The 16,360-nt window shown below is 42.2% G+C and overlaps 1 protein-coding gene across 4 annotated transcripts in view; it reads left to right on the top strand.

Annotated features, from left to right (window-relative positions):
* The window catches only part of slc4a2b (solute carrier family 4 member 2b), a 38,042-nt gene that overhangs the window by 5,631 nt on the left and 16,051 nt on the right, over positions 1-16,360 (top strand). For 2 of the 4 annotated variants that reach the window (XM_034559762.1, XM_034559763.1), the window contains exons 2-5: positions 1,416-1,480; positions 6,219-6,390; positions 15,212-15,380; positions 15,483-15,706. In XM_034559762.1, coding sequence (XP_034415653.1) covers positions 6,331-6,390; positions 15,212-15,380; positions 15,483-15,706 — 453 coding nt within the window. In that variant the 5' untranslated portion in view covers positions 1,416-1,480; positions 6,219-6,330. Of the gene's footprint in view, positions 1-1,075; positions 1,481-6,218; positions 6,391-15,211; positions 15,381-15,482; positions 15,707-16,360 lie in introns of those variants that run through there. The other 2 variants (XM_034559764.1, XM_034559761.1) reach the window with 2 other exon arrangements.

The following is a 16,360-nucleotide window of genomic DNA, read 5'->3' as shown; positions in this document are numbered from 1 at the left end:
TTAGAGATGTTTTAAAAAGCTTTCTGGAGAAGTTGCAATGCCCGTCATGAGAAGTCAAGTTGCCCAATGTTCTTAAGAAAGCCAGCACACAATGACTCACACTCAGTATTTGGTCTTCCAGTCTTCATTATTTGAATAGAGAGAGGTCAGTGAATGTGGCGGTAAATCAGGCTTTTGTGGCACTCCTTTTCATGTCACCCTTTTTTTTTAAATTCTTTATTTCAAAAGCCTTTTCATTGACAGCCGGTCAAACCTTTTGTCTTGTGTGTCGCAACACGAGTTTGATTCACTCTCTTGCCGACTGGAAAAGATTGTAATGGACCTTGTGAGAATAGATACAGTATTTCCACATGGGGAAACACTGAATGTAATCATCATGTGCTTCAAGGACGTGCTGTATGTTTTCACCTATTGTTACTATTGATGCACTTTAAAAAAAAAGTATATATTTCAATTTGTTTTTAGCCACAATGAAATATAACTGTCAGATGCATTGGCATGGAATGTCATGCATACATTCATGTTTCCCAGACCATGTATCCTAATGACTTTAGAGATCCGCTGACCTTTCTTCTAGCGTCCCTGTGAGGTTGAAACATCAGTGCTTTTGGTTCACAATGCAATTTCAATAACATTTTGATTTTATAATTCCCCATCAGCCTGTGAGTGTGCTTTTGTGCTACCTAAATGTTAGTAAGCTAAACTAAGATGATGATGATCGTGGTTGGCCATGTTCACATCTTATTTTAGCAGGTTGGCCATAGCGTGTAGACTATTGCACTGAAAGGGCTAAATAAGTGGTTCTCAACCTCTGGGTGGAGACTCCCAAAAAGGGTTGCACGTTAAATGTCACCGAGATGATTCACAGAAGTGGAAAGCAGAAGAAAAAAAAAAACGTTTCTGCTCCACAGTATTATGCTTATTGTTTTTCAAACTTGCCTCTCATCCTTTTTTTATTTATCATTAATTACTTCTCCACAACTGGTAGATATTTGCAACCGGTAACGAGGAGTTGCAAGTTGTCACTGAGTTCACAAGACAAAACCGGTGGGGAACCTCTGGTCTAAAACATGCAAACAGATATTGATCATTGGGGTTCAATTTCCACCTTAAGGTTGAGGTCATATGTGTGTGACAGACAGATCAATTTGTGTGTGTGTGTGTGTGCTCTGACTCAGCTTTGAATGGGTGCTGGAGTCACATGGCTACTTGTCAGCAGGCTGGAGGAGGAAACATAATCCCGAGGAGGAAGGCTGCGGCTGCTATCAGTCCCCGCATGTTGGTCCGAGAGAGCTCTCAGCTCGTCGAGAGGCTTGACCGCAAGTGATCGGCTCGACAACTCTAACTCTCGTTTCTTTTGTCTCCCTATCTCTTCCCTTCTCCCTCTGTTTGTTTTCGCCCTGCACTCTGACCAGCCCCGCTTCACGGCAGAATTGCACTCCAATGTCTGCGGTGGCCTCTCTGCTGTGAGCACAAAAAGGTATGGTGGAATTACGGATATGTATTTATTTATTTTTGTTGTATTTCTTGACCAGTCGTGTTTTTTTATATTGTCTTATTTGCCAGAATGTCACTTTCTTCTGTTTTTGATTTGTCTGTTTTTAAATACTTGTTGGTGTGGGTTAGTTTTCAATTAGGTGACCAGAGTAAACTTTACAAGATTTCTACCTGTTAGTGTTTGCTCCACCGGTTCCACAGCAGGGGGGGGAAAAAAGCCATAAACAAGCCACTTTAACCCACTCGAGTTTTAGCGGCCCAGATGCTCTTACACTCTTTTTATGAATCCTAAATTAGAGCCTTTAAAGGCCATGTTTTTGGAGAAGTGATGGCCCTCTAAATGCTGTGCTTGACTCACAATTGACGCTTGTTTTGTTAAACCCACTCTCTGTTTGACTTATTGCTGTTTATCATGCACACGTCTTTCCACATCAGATGCCGTTGCTTCTGTGAATTCACGGCAGAATCTTACAGCGTGTTATTGTGTTTGGATAAAACACGAAGGCCGCGCTTTATCTTGACGTCATTGGAGCCATCGGGAAGAAGATGCATTTAAAAAAAAAAAAAAAGTTTTATAAACATGCATTGGTCGGCCTAAAATGTAACAAATGAACCAGACACTGTCTGGGTTTCTCTAATGAAACCTTTCACTACTCCTCTCCTCCCTGTCATTGTCCTACTTTTCTAAGTACAGGCCCATGTGTTGGTTGAGCTTTGGACATTGGGATCAAGCAGCTATTTCTGGACTTTTTTTTTTATATTTGCAGTGTGTATTTTATTGAAGTGTTCTTTAATTACGCCCTCTTTGATCAAATGTGTAGATGATCATGGAGTCTGTGGGGGAGGCGTGATTGAAGCCGGGCCCGGCCGGGCGTATCGCTGCCTTAACACTCGTGTGGCCTTGTGTTGTGAGTTTGAGTCTGGCTCATGACCTCTGTCCCGTCATCTGACTGTCTCGCTCTTTTCCCTTTTAATGTCATTATGTGGGCGCAAAGCACTTTTTAAGTGTTTTGTCTATCTTTTCTTAAGCTTAAAGGTCACATTTCAGTCCCATATGCTGAAGAAGAAAATTGACATTTCTGATAAACAAATCTCGGCCATTTTTGACGCGGTCGATATTGTGAGTCGTTACTTCTCTCGGCTCCAATGCTCCCCTCTCTGACTATTATGGTATAGTTATGGCCATAAGAAAAACAGCACAGAGTATCCAAAAAATCTATCTAACCTCTTAAATGTGAAAGAAAGATATTGTGTTCACGCCAATGTCTGACTTGTTCCTCCCTTTTTTTTAATCTCCCGTTCCATAAAAGGTTTCTGTAGTGGGCTGTATATTCCAAATAAAAGGAGGGGAATTAAATTTACAACATACCAAGGAGACTTTGTCAGGTATATTTGCACTCTGCAGGAAAGATGAGTCACCATGTCATAGATCGTAATGCTGATAACAAACAAACAAACTTGTGGTCTCACCTTCTAACAATGTGACGCAAATGTTGAAAGGTTTAAAGGAAACATTATTTCCTCTGAATCATAAATAGCCGGTTACTCACTATTGGCTGTCAAGTCACTCCAGATGGAAATGGGATGCATTTAGACTTGAATACAGCGGGGCTTTTAAAGGCTTTATACGTCTCTTAAGGGCATCCTTTAAAGGAGAGTGTTTGGCTGCTACTTTTTCCTCCCTGATATCTAAAATGTGTGACGTCTAAAGCTCATAGGCCTGATCCAGCTGTGGTTTAAACGGAAACTACAGTGCAGTCGGTTTTCACTTTCTGTAGATGACCGTTTCTCTTGGTCAAAGATAGCGTCTTCACACACGACCTGACTATAAACTCTGCTCTCTGCGGGAGGGACAATGACAACCTGTTAACCTGTGATGTCACAGGGTTGACATTGAGACATTTTGTTTGAATCGTTATTCTCTTTGGAATATAGGTCTGGTTCAAGGATGCATGTGGTTTTACAGCTGACTGTTTCTAAAGTCTAACATTATGTATGCTCGAAAAGAATTCCAAAGTTCCCCGTTTCTACTTTTGTAATAAGTGTACAGCTCCTCCTCACCTTCTTCCTGTTTTCATATTTACTTCCTCCCAGTAGGATAGTTTTCCCAAAGCCCTGCATGCACACATTTGAGGCTGTGACTAAATCTTAAATGGAAAAGTGTGTGTGTGTGTGTGTGTGTGTGTGTGTGTGTGTGTGTGTGTGTGTGTGTGTGTGGGTGTGGGGGTGTGGCGGTCGTCTTGTTTTAGGAAAAGTTTGTGAGGCACTGGGCTTCTGGATCACTTTAAGAAGATGATGAAGTTCTTCCAGGGGGAAACACAGAGCTTCTTGTCCCCACTTCCTCTTACACTGTCAGCATTCATCCATGTCCTTTTTTTGTGTGTGTCATTTCGGTTATTGCATAAGGGACAACAAGTTCCTTTTTATTCAGTCCTCCGACTGATGGTGCCCGGTTGCAGACAAGAATGTTTAGATCATTGAAGACAATGCTTTTTTCTTTTTCTTTTTTTTTTTTTTTTGCTCTGAAATCAGCTCGCTCACCAAGACAATTGGCATTATTGTTTTCGCCTCGATCATTATTGTATTGTGTATTATTACAGCCGTGCCCTGAGGTAGATAAGCTGGTTCCCATGCTTTTTACTCCGTATCCCAGGGTTCTGTAACTTTATCCCTGTGGAGCCCGTCCTGCCTCTTCCACAGGGGTGGGGGTCTAGGTTTACTGAGAAAGTGATCTTCAAACACACCCACACTAACTCCTTTTTATTGCCTCTACTAGATTGTCTCAAACAAGTTCAAGTTGTTGTTCTGAATAGAAGAGCTGCTGGTTTGTAATCAACATTTGGAGCGGTGATTACCCTTCTTGGCCGAGCGTGGCCAAAACCGCCTGCTGCTCAGTTTCAGGCCTCTTTGCCAGATGATGTCTTTTGTCTGCACTGCATTTAATGTCTTGTTGATTTGTGTTTTTTAGTGGAATATTCCTCTCAGATATCCCTCCCCGTCAGCAAGGTCATTGATATGATTGCAGTCGGGCAGCAGAGAGGCTTATCGTTTCTTTGATAGCTGCCGTCAGAGAGCCAGAACATGATTTTCTTACTGTGACACTGTGAAGTGACCCAAAAGAGGGCCCTCTCGTGCTTTTTAGACAGAAGGGAGACCGTTGGCGATGCCGCTGGTGAGGAGATTTCTGTAAATGTTTAGCGATGCATCCTCTGTGTCATTTGAGTTCATACACTATATCTGATGATCTCTGCAACCAAATCAGATCTTTTGATCAAACAATAAAGCTTTATTATATCAAGAACTAGGGCTGCAAGTAACACTTTTCTCGATTGATCCATTTCTTGTTTGGCCTATAAAATAGAGTTTCCCTAAAACCCAATCTTCAAATATCTCGTTTTGTTTGACCGACATTCTGAAAGCCAAAATATTTAGTTTATAGTCATGGAGAACAAAGAAAACCAGCATATATTCACATTTGATGAGACAGAACCACTTAATCTTTGTCTTTTTACAAATGAAAAAAAAAAAAAGATTTTGAAAATATGCATTATCAAGATCTATATTGCTCCCCCCATTAAATGCTACATTGCAACACATTGCTTCCATACTTTATTGTCGTCTTGCAGCGCATCTCCGATAACGGAACTCCTCCTCGGGCCGACTGAAATCCGATTGCGTTTGGATTCCTGTGGTTGTATGTCGTGCAACGGCGTCTCCAGAGTGGCGAGGGTGGAGGTTAGCTGAGGCACGTGCCGCCGCTTATCAAAGGGTCCTCTGCACAGTAGCAGTGTGCTATCTGGCTCTTATCTGCCTCTAATGGTTAATAACCTTGAATGGCGACGAGGAATTACTACAAGGTTTGAAATCGTATGAATGAATGAAGACGTAGCGTGTTGGTGCGTACTTCCTCTAACGTCTTCATGTATAATGTCGTTTTGTTTGTTTAAAAACGACATTCAGTTAAGACCATCTGTGTTTACGCCGTGGGTCCGGGGGACTCGACGGTACTCGAGTGTCTTCCAGGAAATCCTGAAACTGTTCATTACTCCTTATTGTGGTCCTGCAGTAAAAGCTTGTTTTGTGATTTTTTTTTTTTTTAAATTTCTTAATTTTGCTGGCAATGAATTTCAGCACATGCAAAAAAGAGTCGGCACTTTATGAGGTTAAAGTGCAAGTTGTGAGTATGCTGGCATGCTCAAAGCAATGCTGGGGCTAAGTAAAGCCTCACAGAGCTGCCAGCGTGGCTGAAAACTCTTAGTTTTAGGAGAGAAAGTAACATAATCTCAAAACGTCTGCATATTTTGGTTGCAAATGTTTAAGTACTGATGTCTGTGACCCCTAGACATCAAACACATCCTCCATTGGATATCCCTGTAGGTTAGGTCCCCGGTTTTGCCCTGGCAAAATAAGTTATGTCTTTTTATTTTATTTTTATGATCATATTCTTGCTGCAATGTCCTAAAATTGGAGGACAATGGGGTTCAAGTCCTGCTCATCTAATATGAATGTACAATCAGCACTACAACTTAATGTTCATTGATTTTAATTTCAACTCTTAATGTTCTGGAGTGAAGAGCCAAAAGGATTAATAACGCTCTGCTGTCATTCTACTTTCTGGCTGCACTTCATTTTTCGGGGGGGTTCCTGGCCCACAGCTTTGCCTCCATGTTATGAATCTCCAGCTTAACGTGGACTAACCCCGGATCTGTATCTGTCTCCAGGTTATGCTGCCCAAAAGCTGTCTGAGTCCCAGTGAGAAAGAGAAGGGCTAAAGCCGCACCGATCCAAACCAGCTTTCCAGAGCCTCTCCAGCAGCGACTCCACTGTGGAGCCATGAGCAATCCCAGCTCTCCCAACCAGATTACAGATGCCGTGGCATCGGTTATTCACAGTGTAAGTCCACACGACCGCACACGGACGAGCCTCAATCCGCCCGGTCAGAACAGGTTTCACATGATGGGGATGAATTAATGGATTACCGTTTGTTTGTTTGTTTGTTTGTTTGTTTGTGTAAACGGTATCATCTGCGTATGACGAGATAAATGCAGCCTGACAACACCTATACACGAGGCAGAGTTTCCACCCCTGGTGTCACACCACATCAAACGCTCCTCAGGAGGAGATTAAGCTCACAATTAGCAGTTCATTATCTTTTCATGCATGAGTCTGTAGCTATTTAGCTTTAATTCTCCTCCACTTGGTTTCATTTTCCCCCTGTATGTACTGTTTATGCTGCATTCAACTCCCTCGGTCCTCTCTGGCATCAGTGTGTATTTTGGACAGTGCTGTTCCCTCCAGAGCTATATGTGTGTGTGTACACATGTAGTCGCATCCTAGAGCCAATTCCCTGGAAAGCTTCAGTACTTCTGTCTGCAAAAAATAAAACCGTTAAGAATAGATCAAAAACACTTCTGCACAAAGAGAGCTGCTCCAGTTGAGTTTCCCTTTTCATCGGAGCTCTGGAGAATGAAACAGTTTCCTTGCTCTTTTCTTAAAGTCGATGGGTTGCCAGTGTTGGAAACTAAAATAATATTGGCTTATAATGAAAAACATAATTGCATGGCTGCTGGTGGGATTGATGTGATAGAATTGCTGCCTGGAGGGCAGCTGGTCAGCAGCCAAAGAAAACTGCATTCCTCAGCTTGAGAGGTTCAACAAATTCATTTTAGGATGATTTAGACGCTGCAGTATAAAATATCACAAGCTTAACCAAACCAGCCCCCACCAAGAAAAGCCTTATAGTGTTAGATATTCAAGGAATTACCAAGATTGCATTTTATTACCAACTTTTCTCATGTTCTTTTTATTAAGTTGAGGATTTCTACGCTTCACTGAACGCCCCTCAACATCCCAAATTGAAGAGAGTTTAGTATACTGTGGGTTGAATGTGTAGTTGAGTGGGAATAGTGATGTTTCATAGTGCAGTTGAAGCAAAAGAAGATCTCTTTTGGGCTCTTTCTGTCTGACTTCTGATGAGGTTTAGCTTTTATTGTGCTGCAGAGGGATCATTTCCAACTGAAGAATACAGAGTCTTGGTCAAACCTTCCTGTAGAGGTGCTCGTGGTGGTCCTTTGGCCGCACCACGGCTGCTTTGTTCTGCGTTGCATTACGAATGTAGGAAATGCTTGCTTTGCATATTTTGTCAGTGTGCTGTCAGCGGCTTCCCTTTCCAGTGTTGCACAACTGTGGGATCACCATGACAACCACTGCATCTACCTGCAGGACGTGCACAAAATAAGCGCTGTAACATACGTTTGAAAGCCAACTCCAGTCATAGAGGTTGGATATATGACACCTAACTACTGATCCATGAAAGGGGTGCAGAGAGACTGAGGGGCCTTACGTTTAACTACTTATCATGTTGGATGATTTAATTTATTACATTTATTTCCCCAGATTTTCAGATTATTAAAACTGTCAGGAACAAATTATTAACCAAGTTTTTATATCTAAATCAACAAACGCATTTAACTTATTCAGTACCCTTTTTTTTAGAGATAAAAAACACCCCCTCAGTGTACACTTTCCTCACAAAATACCACATAAGCTACAATATGTAACATAATGCATATTCTATGATTGAAAAGGAGCAGAAATAAGAGAAATCTAAAATGATCTCATTACATTACATTACATGTCATTTAGCTGACGCTTTTATCCAAAGCGACTTACAATAAGTGCATTAAACCGTGAGTCCAAACTCAGAACAACAAGAATCAAGCAAGTACAATTTCTTCAATAAAGTCAAACTACAAAGTACTATCCGTAAGTGCCATTTAAGTGCTACTGAAGTGCTATCGGTAAGGGACATTTAAGTGCTACTACGGCATTTAAGTGCTACCTATTCAAGGTATAGTCGAAAGAGATGTGTTTTTAGTTTGCGCCGGAAGATGTAGAGACTTTCTGCTGTCCTGATGTCAATGGGGAGCTCGTTCCACCAATGAGGAGCCAGCACAGCAAACAGTCGTGATTTAGCTCGAAGTGAAGGAGCTACAAGCAGATTGGCAGAAGCCGAGCGAAGTGAACGGGCTGGGGTGTACGGTTTGACCATGTCCTGGATGTAGACTGGACCCGATCTGTTCGCAGCACGGTACGCAAGTACCAATGTTTTGAAGCGGATGCGGGCGGCCACCGGTAACCAGTGAAGGTCGCGGAGGAGCGGAGTAGTGTGGGTAAATTTCGGTCGGTTGAAGACCAGTCGAGCAGCTGCATTCTGGATGAGCTGTAGAGGTCGAATGGCATTAGCAGGTAGACCTGCCAAGAGGGAGTTGCAATAGTCCAGCCGTGAGATGACCAGAGCCTGGACCAGAACCTGTGCCGCCTTCTGAGTGAGAAGAGGTCGTATTCTCCTGATGTTGTACAGCATGTACCTACAGGAGCGTGTTATTGCGGCAATGTTGGCAGTCAGGGAGAGTTGACTGTCGAGCGTCACTCCGAGGTTCCTGGCAGTCGGAGTCGGAACCAGCACTGAGTTGTTGAAGTTAATAGATAGGTCGTGGGTGGGAGAGCCTTTTCCTGGAAGGAGGAGAAGTTCAGTCTTGTCCGGGTTCATTTTCAGGTGGTGTGCGGACATCCACTGAGAGATGTCGGTCAGACAGGCAGAGATTCGTGCTGCTACCCGTGCTTCAGATTGGGGAAACTAGAGGATCAGTTGGGTGTCGTCAGCATAGCTGTGGTAGGTGAAGCCATGCGAGCGAATGACAGAGCCAAGAGAGTTGGTGTACAGAGAGAGGAGAAGAGGACCAAGGACTGAACCTTGAGAGACCCCGGTAGTCAGAGGACAAGGCTCAGACACAGATCCTCTCCAGGTTACCCGGTAAGAGCGGTCGGTGAGATAGGATGAGAAGAGTGAGAGCGCGGTGCCTGAGATACCCAGGTCCTGGAGGGAGGACAAGAGGATCTGGTGGTTCACTGTGTCAAAGGCAGCGGAAAGGTCTAGAAGGATGAGGACAGAGGAGAGAGAGGCTGCTCTCCCTTCATAATACTAACATACAGTAAATGATCTACTGTAGAATGTCTGTCAACACTTTCAACAACCTCTTCAGGCCCAGCCACACGCCTTAAAACCCATTAATTTAACATGACCCCATTATCTGGCCTCTATGCATTTCTTTTTTTAAATTGAATAAAAGATGATCAACAAGGAAGTTCCCATCTGTGATCATCAGCTGGTCTTATCACAAACAGTCTTTTCTTGGCTTTAAACATAACTAACGACATTTTAAATTCAACTAAATCCTGCTGGGTTTTTTTACCCGTGAATCCACCTTATTTATAATTTGTAGTGCCCTTTTCTTTAGTTTATACTATGCATTTACTTTCGCTGTAGATGCGTTTCCCCACACCGCATGCAAAGTAACTGAAAAATATAATAAATACAACGTTTGAAGTGCTTTATAATCTAACATGTACTATTCTTTATTCAGAAAGTTGGACACGTTTGTCTTTGTATCATCTATGTGCGGTTTCCGAGATGATCTTCCTTTTTAACTGTATGCATCACATAAAACATTGTCTTCAGAAGGTGTTGATTGACCTCCTTTAAGTAATTCTTAATGAATGAATGGCCTGCGGACGACAGTACGCCCGATGACCAAGAAGCTCCCTAAAGATAAAAAAAGGTTTGCTGTATGACACCGTTTTTATTGGTGGTTTTACTGGCTTCAACTCTACCAAGTTAATAATTATCTCCTCAACAATGTGTGTGTGTGTGTGTGTGTGTGTGTGTTCAGGGATAGTTCAGACAATCCTGTTTGGATATTTAAAAGCTAAACGGGAACATTGGTAATGTCTTCCGTGGTCACGTGACGAGGGCTAACTGAAATGGGAAGCGGGTTGCCTTCCATAAAAGCGGCGGACACATCTACCTTTTGCTTTTGACATTGTAAAAGCAAATATAGCTATCTTGTTTTTAACTTTAGGCTGCAGCAACACACATGTGTTTAATTTGATGGACTATCTGTATTCGTTAAAGGTGAGTTTGTTTTGTCAGAGGTTTGTTAATAGAGGACTCAACGTAACGTGGCTTCTTTCCGTTTGTGATGTTTCAGTCTTTTTCTTATCATTCCCAGTCAGTCATTACACATTATCCTACATTTGGCAAATAGAGATTTTCTACGCCTGAGTTGTTTCTTCTGACTTTGCTTCTTAAGATAAAGTTAACCTCGAAACGAACTATGCAGCTGGTTAATGTTCAGTCTGGTTTTTGGGGAGTTTCAGATGCACCTTTACTTCGTTCAACAGCTCATTGACTTTTCTCAGGAATTTAGAAATCCGAGGTAATAGTTGCAGCCTAATGTCGTCTTAATGCGTCACTAGTTACAATATGTTATTCAGGTGGATTATGAATTGTTTCTTGTAAGCGTTTCAACTGGTTTCCTTTAATAAAAAACTGGTAATATTAAGAAACCTGCTGTGCTGCTGGTTCCCTTTTTAAAAAGCTTTGCAAAGGTTTGTTTCTGTTTGCTTTGCAGAGCCACTGAAGCTGGTAGGGATTCGGTGTCTTACTCCGGGGCATTTCATCACTGCAAACACTGTCTAGGTTTTTGGCTTTCTACCTTTTTTGGCTTGTGTCACCTTAAAGGAATAGTTTCACATTATCAGAAATGCGCCTATTTCCTTTCTTCCTGAGCGCTAGATTAGAAGATCAATACCTAACTTCTGTCTGTCTTTTTGGATCCCAGCTTCATAATTACCAAACGTTTTGGTTAGCTTAGCATAAACACTAGAAACCAGAAAAGGGCTAACCGGGCTCTGTTCAGAGGCAAATAATCCTCCTACCAGCACCTCTAAAGCTTATATAACAGATGTTATATCTACTTTTTTTTTTTTTGATGGGCAAAAACTCAAGTGTAAAAACGCCAGGTTGCACTTTTGCTGCGGTTATGTGCTGTGTGTCTTTTTGGCGAGCGGTCCTTGAGTCTCAGAAATATGCCTATTCTTTTTCTTGTTGGGAGTTGGATGAGAAGTTTTATATCACTATCATGTGTCTCCCATTTAAAGCTGCAGCCGGTTAGCTTAGCATCGATGGCCCGGTTTAAACAAACGGGATATACACTGTTCATTAGTGAGCTTTCGAGGGGCCGGTGGGCAGATTTAGTTTCCCCTTTTTGGTTAATCATGTTGTGACCTCTTCTAGTTTCCTTGTGACCCCCCGTGTGGACTCCTAACCCCCAACTAGTCTTGACAACATATCTTCATGCTATAAATAATCGTGAGCTTTGCCATCAGAAGGATCAGTGGTGTACACACCCCCCCTCCTTCCTATCATGTTTTATTACCACGTGGACCTCCTGTGACGTGCATGTAGCTTCGACATCTTCAACCGAGATAAAGCTGAGGTGGGAGAACACAATCTCAGGAGAATAATCTTTATGTGTTTAGCTACTGGAAACTCTGTTGCATAATATGAAATAATAACGCAGATAACCCACATTTTCAATGCAAACCTAGTCTGTCGCTTCCAAATAGGAAGCAAAAAAACCCACATTGGAGACTTCTTTTTGATTGGAGGATCTCTTGATTAAATTGACTGAGGTTATGACGTAAACATTTGATTTTTAAGCGGTGCAAACATGGCTTATTCATTCGTGATGTAATAGGGAAGTTGTGTAAATCTGGGGTTGCATAATAGAAAATTCACAGTTGGCCGAGGACAAAACTGGGTTACAACTCGTACGCATCAATAGAATAATCGGCTACTCGAAGCACACGTGCACCCGGATCTCCTTGCAGGCTCATTTTTTTTAGATATGCAGTGACTCATCAGCCACATCGCACCGACATCCTCTGCCTCTCTCTCCCCCTTCACCCTGCAAACGCTGACTGTGTGGGATTTAAGCCTCCTCCAAGACACCGATAATCTCCTCTGCGGCCTCCACACGCGGTGGAGTGTCCACCTCACTATGCAACACCGCCACTGCACATGCACGCCACTTGCTTTACAAGATTCACTCTTCAATTTTTAAACTTACTGTCACCACTTGGCTTAGATGGATTAAAGCTAAAAGACAAGAACATTATCGTTTTATCTATTTATTTTGTTTCTCCTGCGTTGTGCAGGTCAAATATTTCAAAAACGTGGTGGAAAATTGGATTTACAATATTTGCTTTTTTTGGGTATATGAAAATGAGAAACTCTCGGCCTGCTAATTCCCATCAATAAACATGCATTATATATATTTTTATCCTGTTGCTAAAACAAGATTTATGAAAATAAAAGGTACCAACATGCCTGCACTTTTTTCAGCTTTAAGTAATTTTTTAATGACTCAAGATGTAGGAATTTATTTATATAACAATATATAACAATATATAACAATATATATATATTGGGTTAATGAATTGCTAAGTTTGGTATTTTTGTTCACCGGTCAAATGTTTTTTTCAGTCATTTGTGGTTTCACATGTTGTTTTCTGGCGCATGCAACATTTTAGTCTCATTTCATTTGCTTAACATGTCTTCTGTCAATATTGGCCATCAAAAATGCATCCTATTAAAACAATATAGATAGATGTTTAGTTCCTATGCATTTACATCATCCTTTTGAGGCCCGCTGACTGAGAGCAGCTTGGTCAATATTTAGGCTTCACGTGTCAAAGTTAAGATGTGGAGATGAATGTCAACGCCAGGTTTTGTTCCCGGCTGTTCAAACACGGCGTGTCCTTTCAGGCGGGCGTTTGTCCTCAAGGCCAGAACGAGAGTCTTGTTTATTCTGCCCAGTACAATGGTCAGACTGGTGAAGGTGGCAGGTTGGCCGATAGGGCTCTGATTAGGGCATCACGAGGCTTTGATAAGCTGGGGCGGGGGGGGGGGGAGAGGGATGTCTGCAGGTCTTAATAGAGGTCTCGAGGGTCAGTGCTCCAGTTGTGTCACGTTGGAGGGCAGTGACACTTGTTGCCACCAACACGCTGATTGTAATTAAGCTCACGTTGCCATGAGCGAGGTAAGTCCCTTAAACTCTCCGTCAACAATTTTTCTTCAATGTCTGGTCAGTTTTTTTTTTTTTTTTTTCCTCTACTCCCCTCGGCTTGGTTTGCACATGGTTTTCGGTTGTGGAACATTCTCTCACCTCTGTGAGAATCCCACCGTGATATGAATGAGAGCTCTGTAAAAATAAAATGCTGGATAGTGTAGCGGCGCACATCTGGATTCTGAACGGTCATCTAATTGAATATCGAAAGGGTTGAGAGAGTGACGTGGGCTGATGCCTAGCTACAGAAATTAGGAGGTTTTCATTTATTTACAATTTCTGATAACTGTTTCTGAACTTTATAAAGCTACTCCTATACATTATTTATATATATATATATATATATATATATATATATATATATATATCTCTTTGGCAGTTTGTTCTGGAGGTCGCTGAGGTGAACGTATAGTTTGTTTTTTTGTTGATCTGTCAGGTTAAAAAAAGGCTATAAGAGGAATTGAGACTTGGGTCAATATTGAATGTGTGCTTAAAAAGGCTGACCTGTCTTTCTTTCCTTTTTTTTTTTTTTAACCCATAAGTCTCAGCCTGTCCACAGTTCCGTGCAGGGCTTTATGCTTCTGTCACCTGTGTGTGGCATGAATAAAAAGGTCAGTAAAAAATCTGCACGTTAATGTGGGCCGTGGGAATCAGTTCTTCACACTTTCTATGCACATGCCGTTGATTCACGACCATCTGTCGAGCTGTAAGTGAAAGATTCAGGACCAACTCTTGAGTGTCCTGTTCACATTTTCTTTTCTCGGGTTTGTGTCGCTTAATGTGATTTTAAAAGTGGAATAAACTATTTAGCAACGCTGCTTCACATCATGCGTATATGTTGCTACCAGCTCTTGTTCTGTATGTGATGATTTACGTAGATGGAAATGTAGTGGATTTAATATTATATTACAACCAGATTTCTGCCACTGTAATCTTTTGTATATCTTATGTGTGTTCTTTTAGCAGCCTGCTGGGCATAATAGAGAGAGTCTGACACAAATGTAAGCAGGAGCCGCAGGTGGAAGAGTCACCGCATGCTCTGACTCCCTGCAGCACCGATGAAAACCTAATACACGATTGACATGTTGGGTGTCCTGAGAACCTGAGTTTTGCCTCGGGAAGGGTTCTCCGCGGGATCCGAGGCCCCTGCGCAGTAGTCATGGCAACAATCACTCTGCCGCGAGGTGGCTACAGCACGATCCCCCCCCCCCCCCCCCCCCGTTAGCCGGCGTGGATCCGCTGGCCGTGTCGCAGCAGCCGAGCCTTATCACAACATCCCTCCGGCAGAGCAGGGCGCAGCAGGGCACGGCATCCTGCTGCTAGAAAACAGATCTCTTATCGCCCACATGATCCCTGTCACACCGCAGCGTGGAGAAGAGCAACGGATCAACGCACGTGGCCGTTGTGTCCAATTTCAGGCAAATGTTCAGAAGGGCACATGAAAGGACTCGGCATATGATGTCCTGACGGTGGAGAATTTGGAGAACCAGAACTCCCTCTGGTGTTGGTCTTGGTGAAAGGCAGCAGGATGAAATACTTAAAAAAATAATATTTGCAATCAATTCTACTCTAGTGGATTATTTTACAAAATAATAGTTTTATTATGCATTTGTCTGCATCTATTTATATCATTATTTCCTAATTTATTACATATTTATTAAACTCTGGATCTCTGAAATCAATTGGTTGATTTTGTTTCTTCTTTTTGGTTTAATTTCTTTAATGTATTTGTTGCGTTGCAGCCAGAGGCTCCTGCTGCCTCAGCACTACACGGGACTCCGCACCCTGAAGAAGAGGATGAAGGGGACTTGAACAAAGCCCTGGGGGTCCAGCGCTTCCAGCAGATCCTCAGCCCCGCTGCAGTCGTACCTGATGAACAGCACCATAACTACCATGAGGAGGACATTGAATGTAAGCACGTGGTGGCCAGCCAGCCAGGGAAATATAAATACATAACTTTTGACATGGAAGTAGCTCATGTTTGTGTGTCTGTGCTTTTATCTTCTCCCCCAGACAACCGTCACTCCTCTCACCACATCCACCGACCTCTGTCCAAACTGCCCTCAGAGGGACGCAGGAAGAAGAGCAACAAGAAAAGGAGGAAGGACAAAGATCACAAGAGCAGCCAAGTTCCCAGCAGCGGCCCCATCGAGGAGGGAGAGGATGAAGAGGAAGAGGAGGATGAGGGGACGGAGACGTCCGTTCCATCTGAGTCGGAGAGAGTGAAAGACGTGGAGGTAACCAGTCGCCTTTTATGTTTAAGTTAACTTATAAGTGAGTGGAAAAGCATTGACAGCGACTAACCTCACATTAACACAATACGTGTTTTATCTTTTGACGGTGTATTTGGCGTAAAGATATTCTAATAAAAATGTATCGGACCGTATTCTTTTTAGGTTTATACAAAAACTAGGGCTGCAAGTAACAATTATTTTGATTAGCAATATATCTGCCGAGTATCCTATCGTTTTGCCTACAGAATAGGTCAAATTGACTTACATTTTTCATTGGTTCAACCAAAACCCCCAAAATATCCAGTTTACTGTATCATTAAAAAAAAGGAAATGGCTGCAAATCCTCTTTGAGAAGCTGAAACAATCAGCATTTGGCATTTTGACTGAAAAAAGAAAAGACAATTAATCAAAATAGTTTCCTGCGATATGACAAACATGAAGAGGAAAGGAGGCAAAGTATTTAACTGTTTCAATATATTATGTAAACTTCACCACCATCTATTTAATTATAGAGAGTACTGGTCAACAATTAACTCAATATCTTAACTGCATTATGTGCTGTACTTCTATTTATTCAACACACCATAATAATCATCATTTGATATGTTGGTCGGGCTGTAGACTTGCTTCCTTCTGTACCTTGGTTTTACATATCGT

The sequence above is a fragment of the Cyclopterus lumpus genome, chromosome 20 (assembly GCF_009769545.1).
Source record: "Cyclopterus lumpus isolate fCycLum1 chromosome 20, fCycLum1.pri, whole genome shotgun sequence".
NCBI lineage: Eukaryota > Metazoa > Chordata > Actinopteri > Perciformes > Cyclopteridae > Cyclopterus > Cyclopterus lumpus.
The sequence above is the reverse complement of the archived record's forward strand: the minus strand, read 5'-3'. Positions and strand labels throughout refer to the sequence as shown.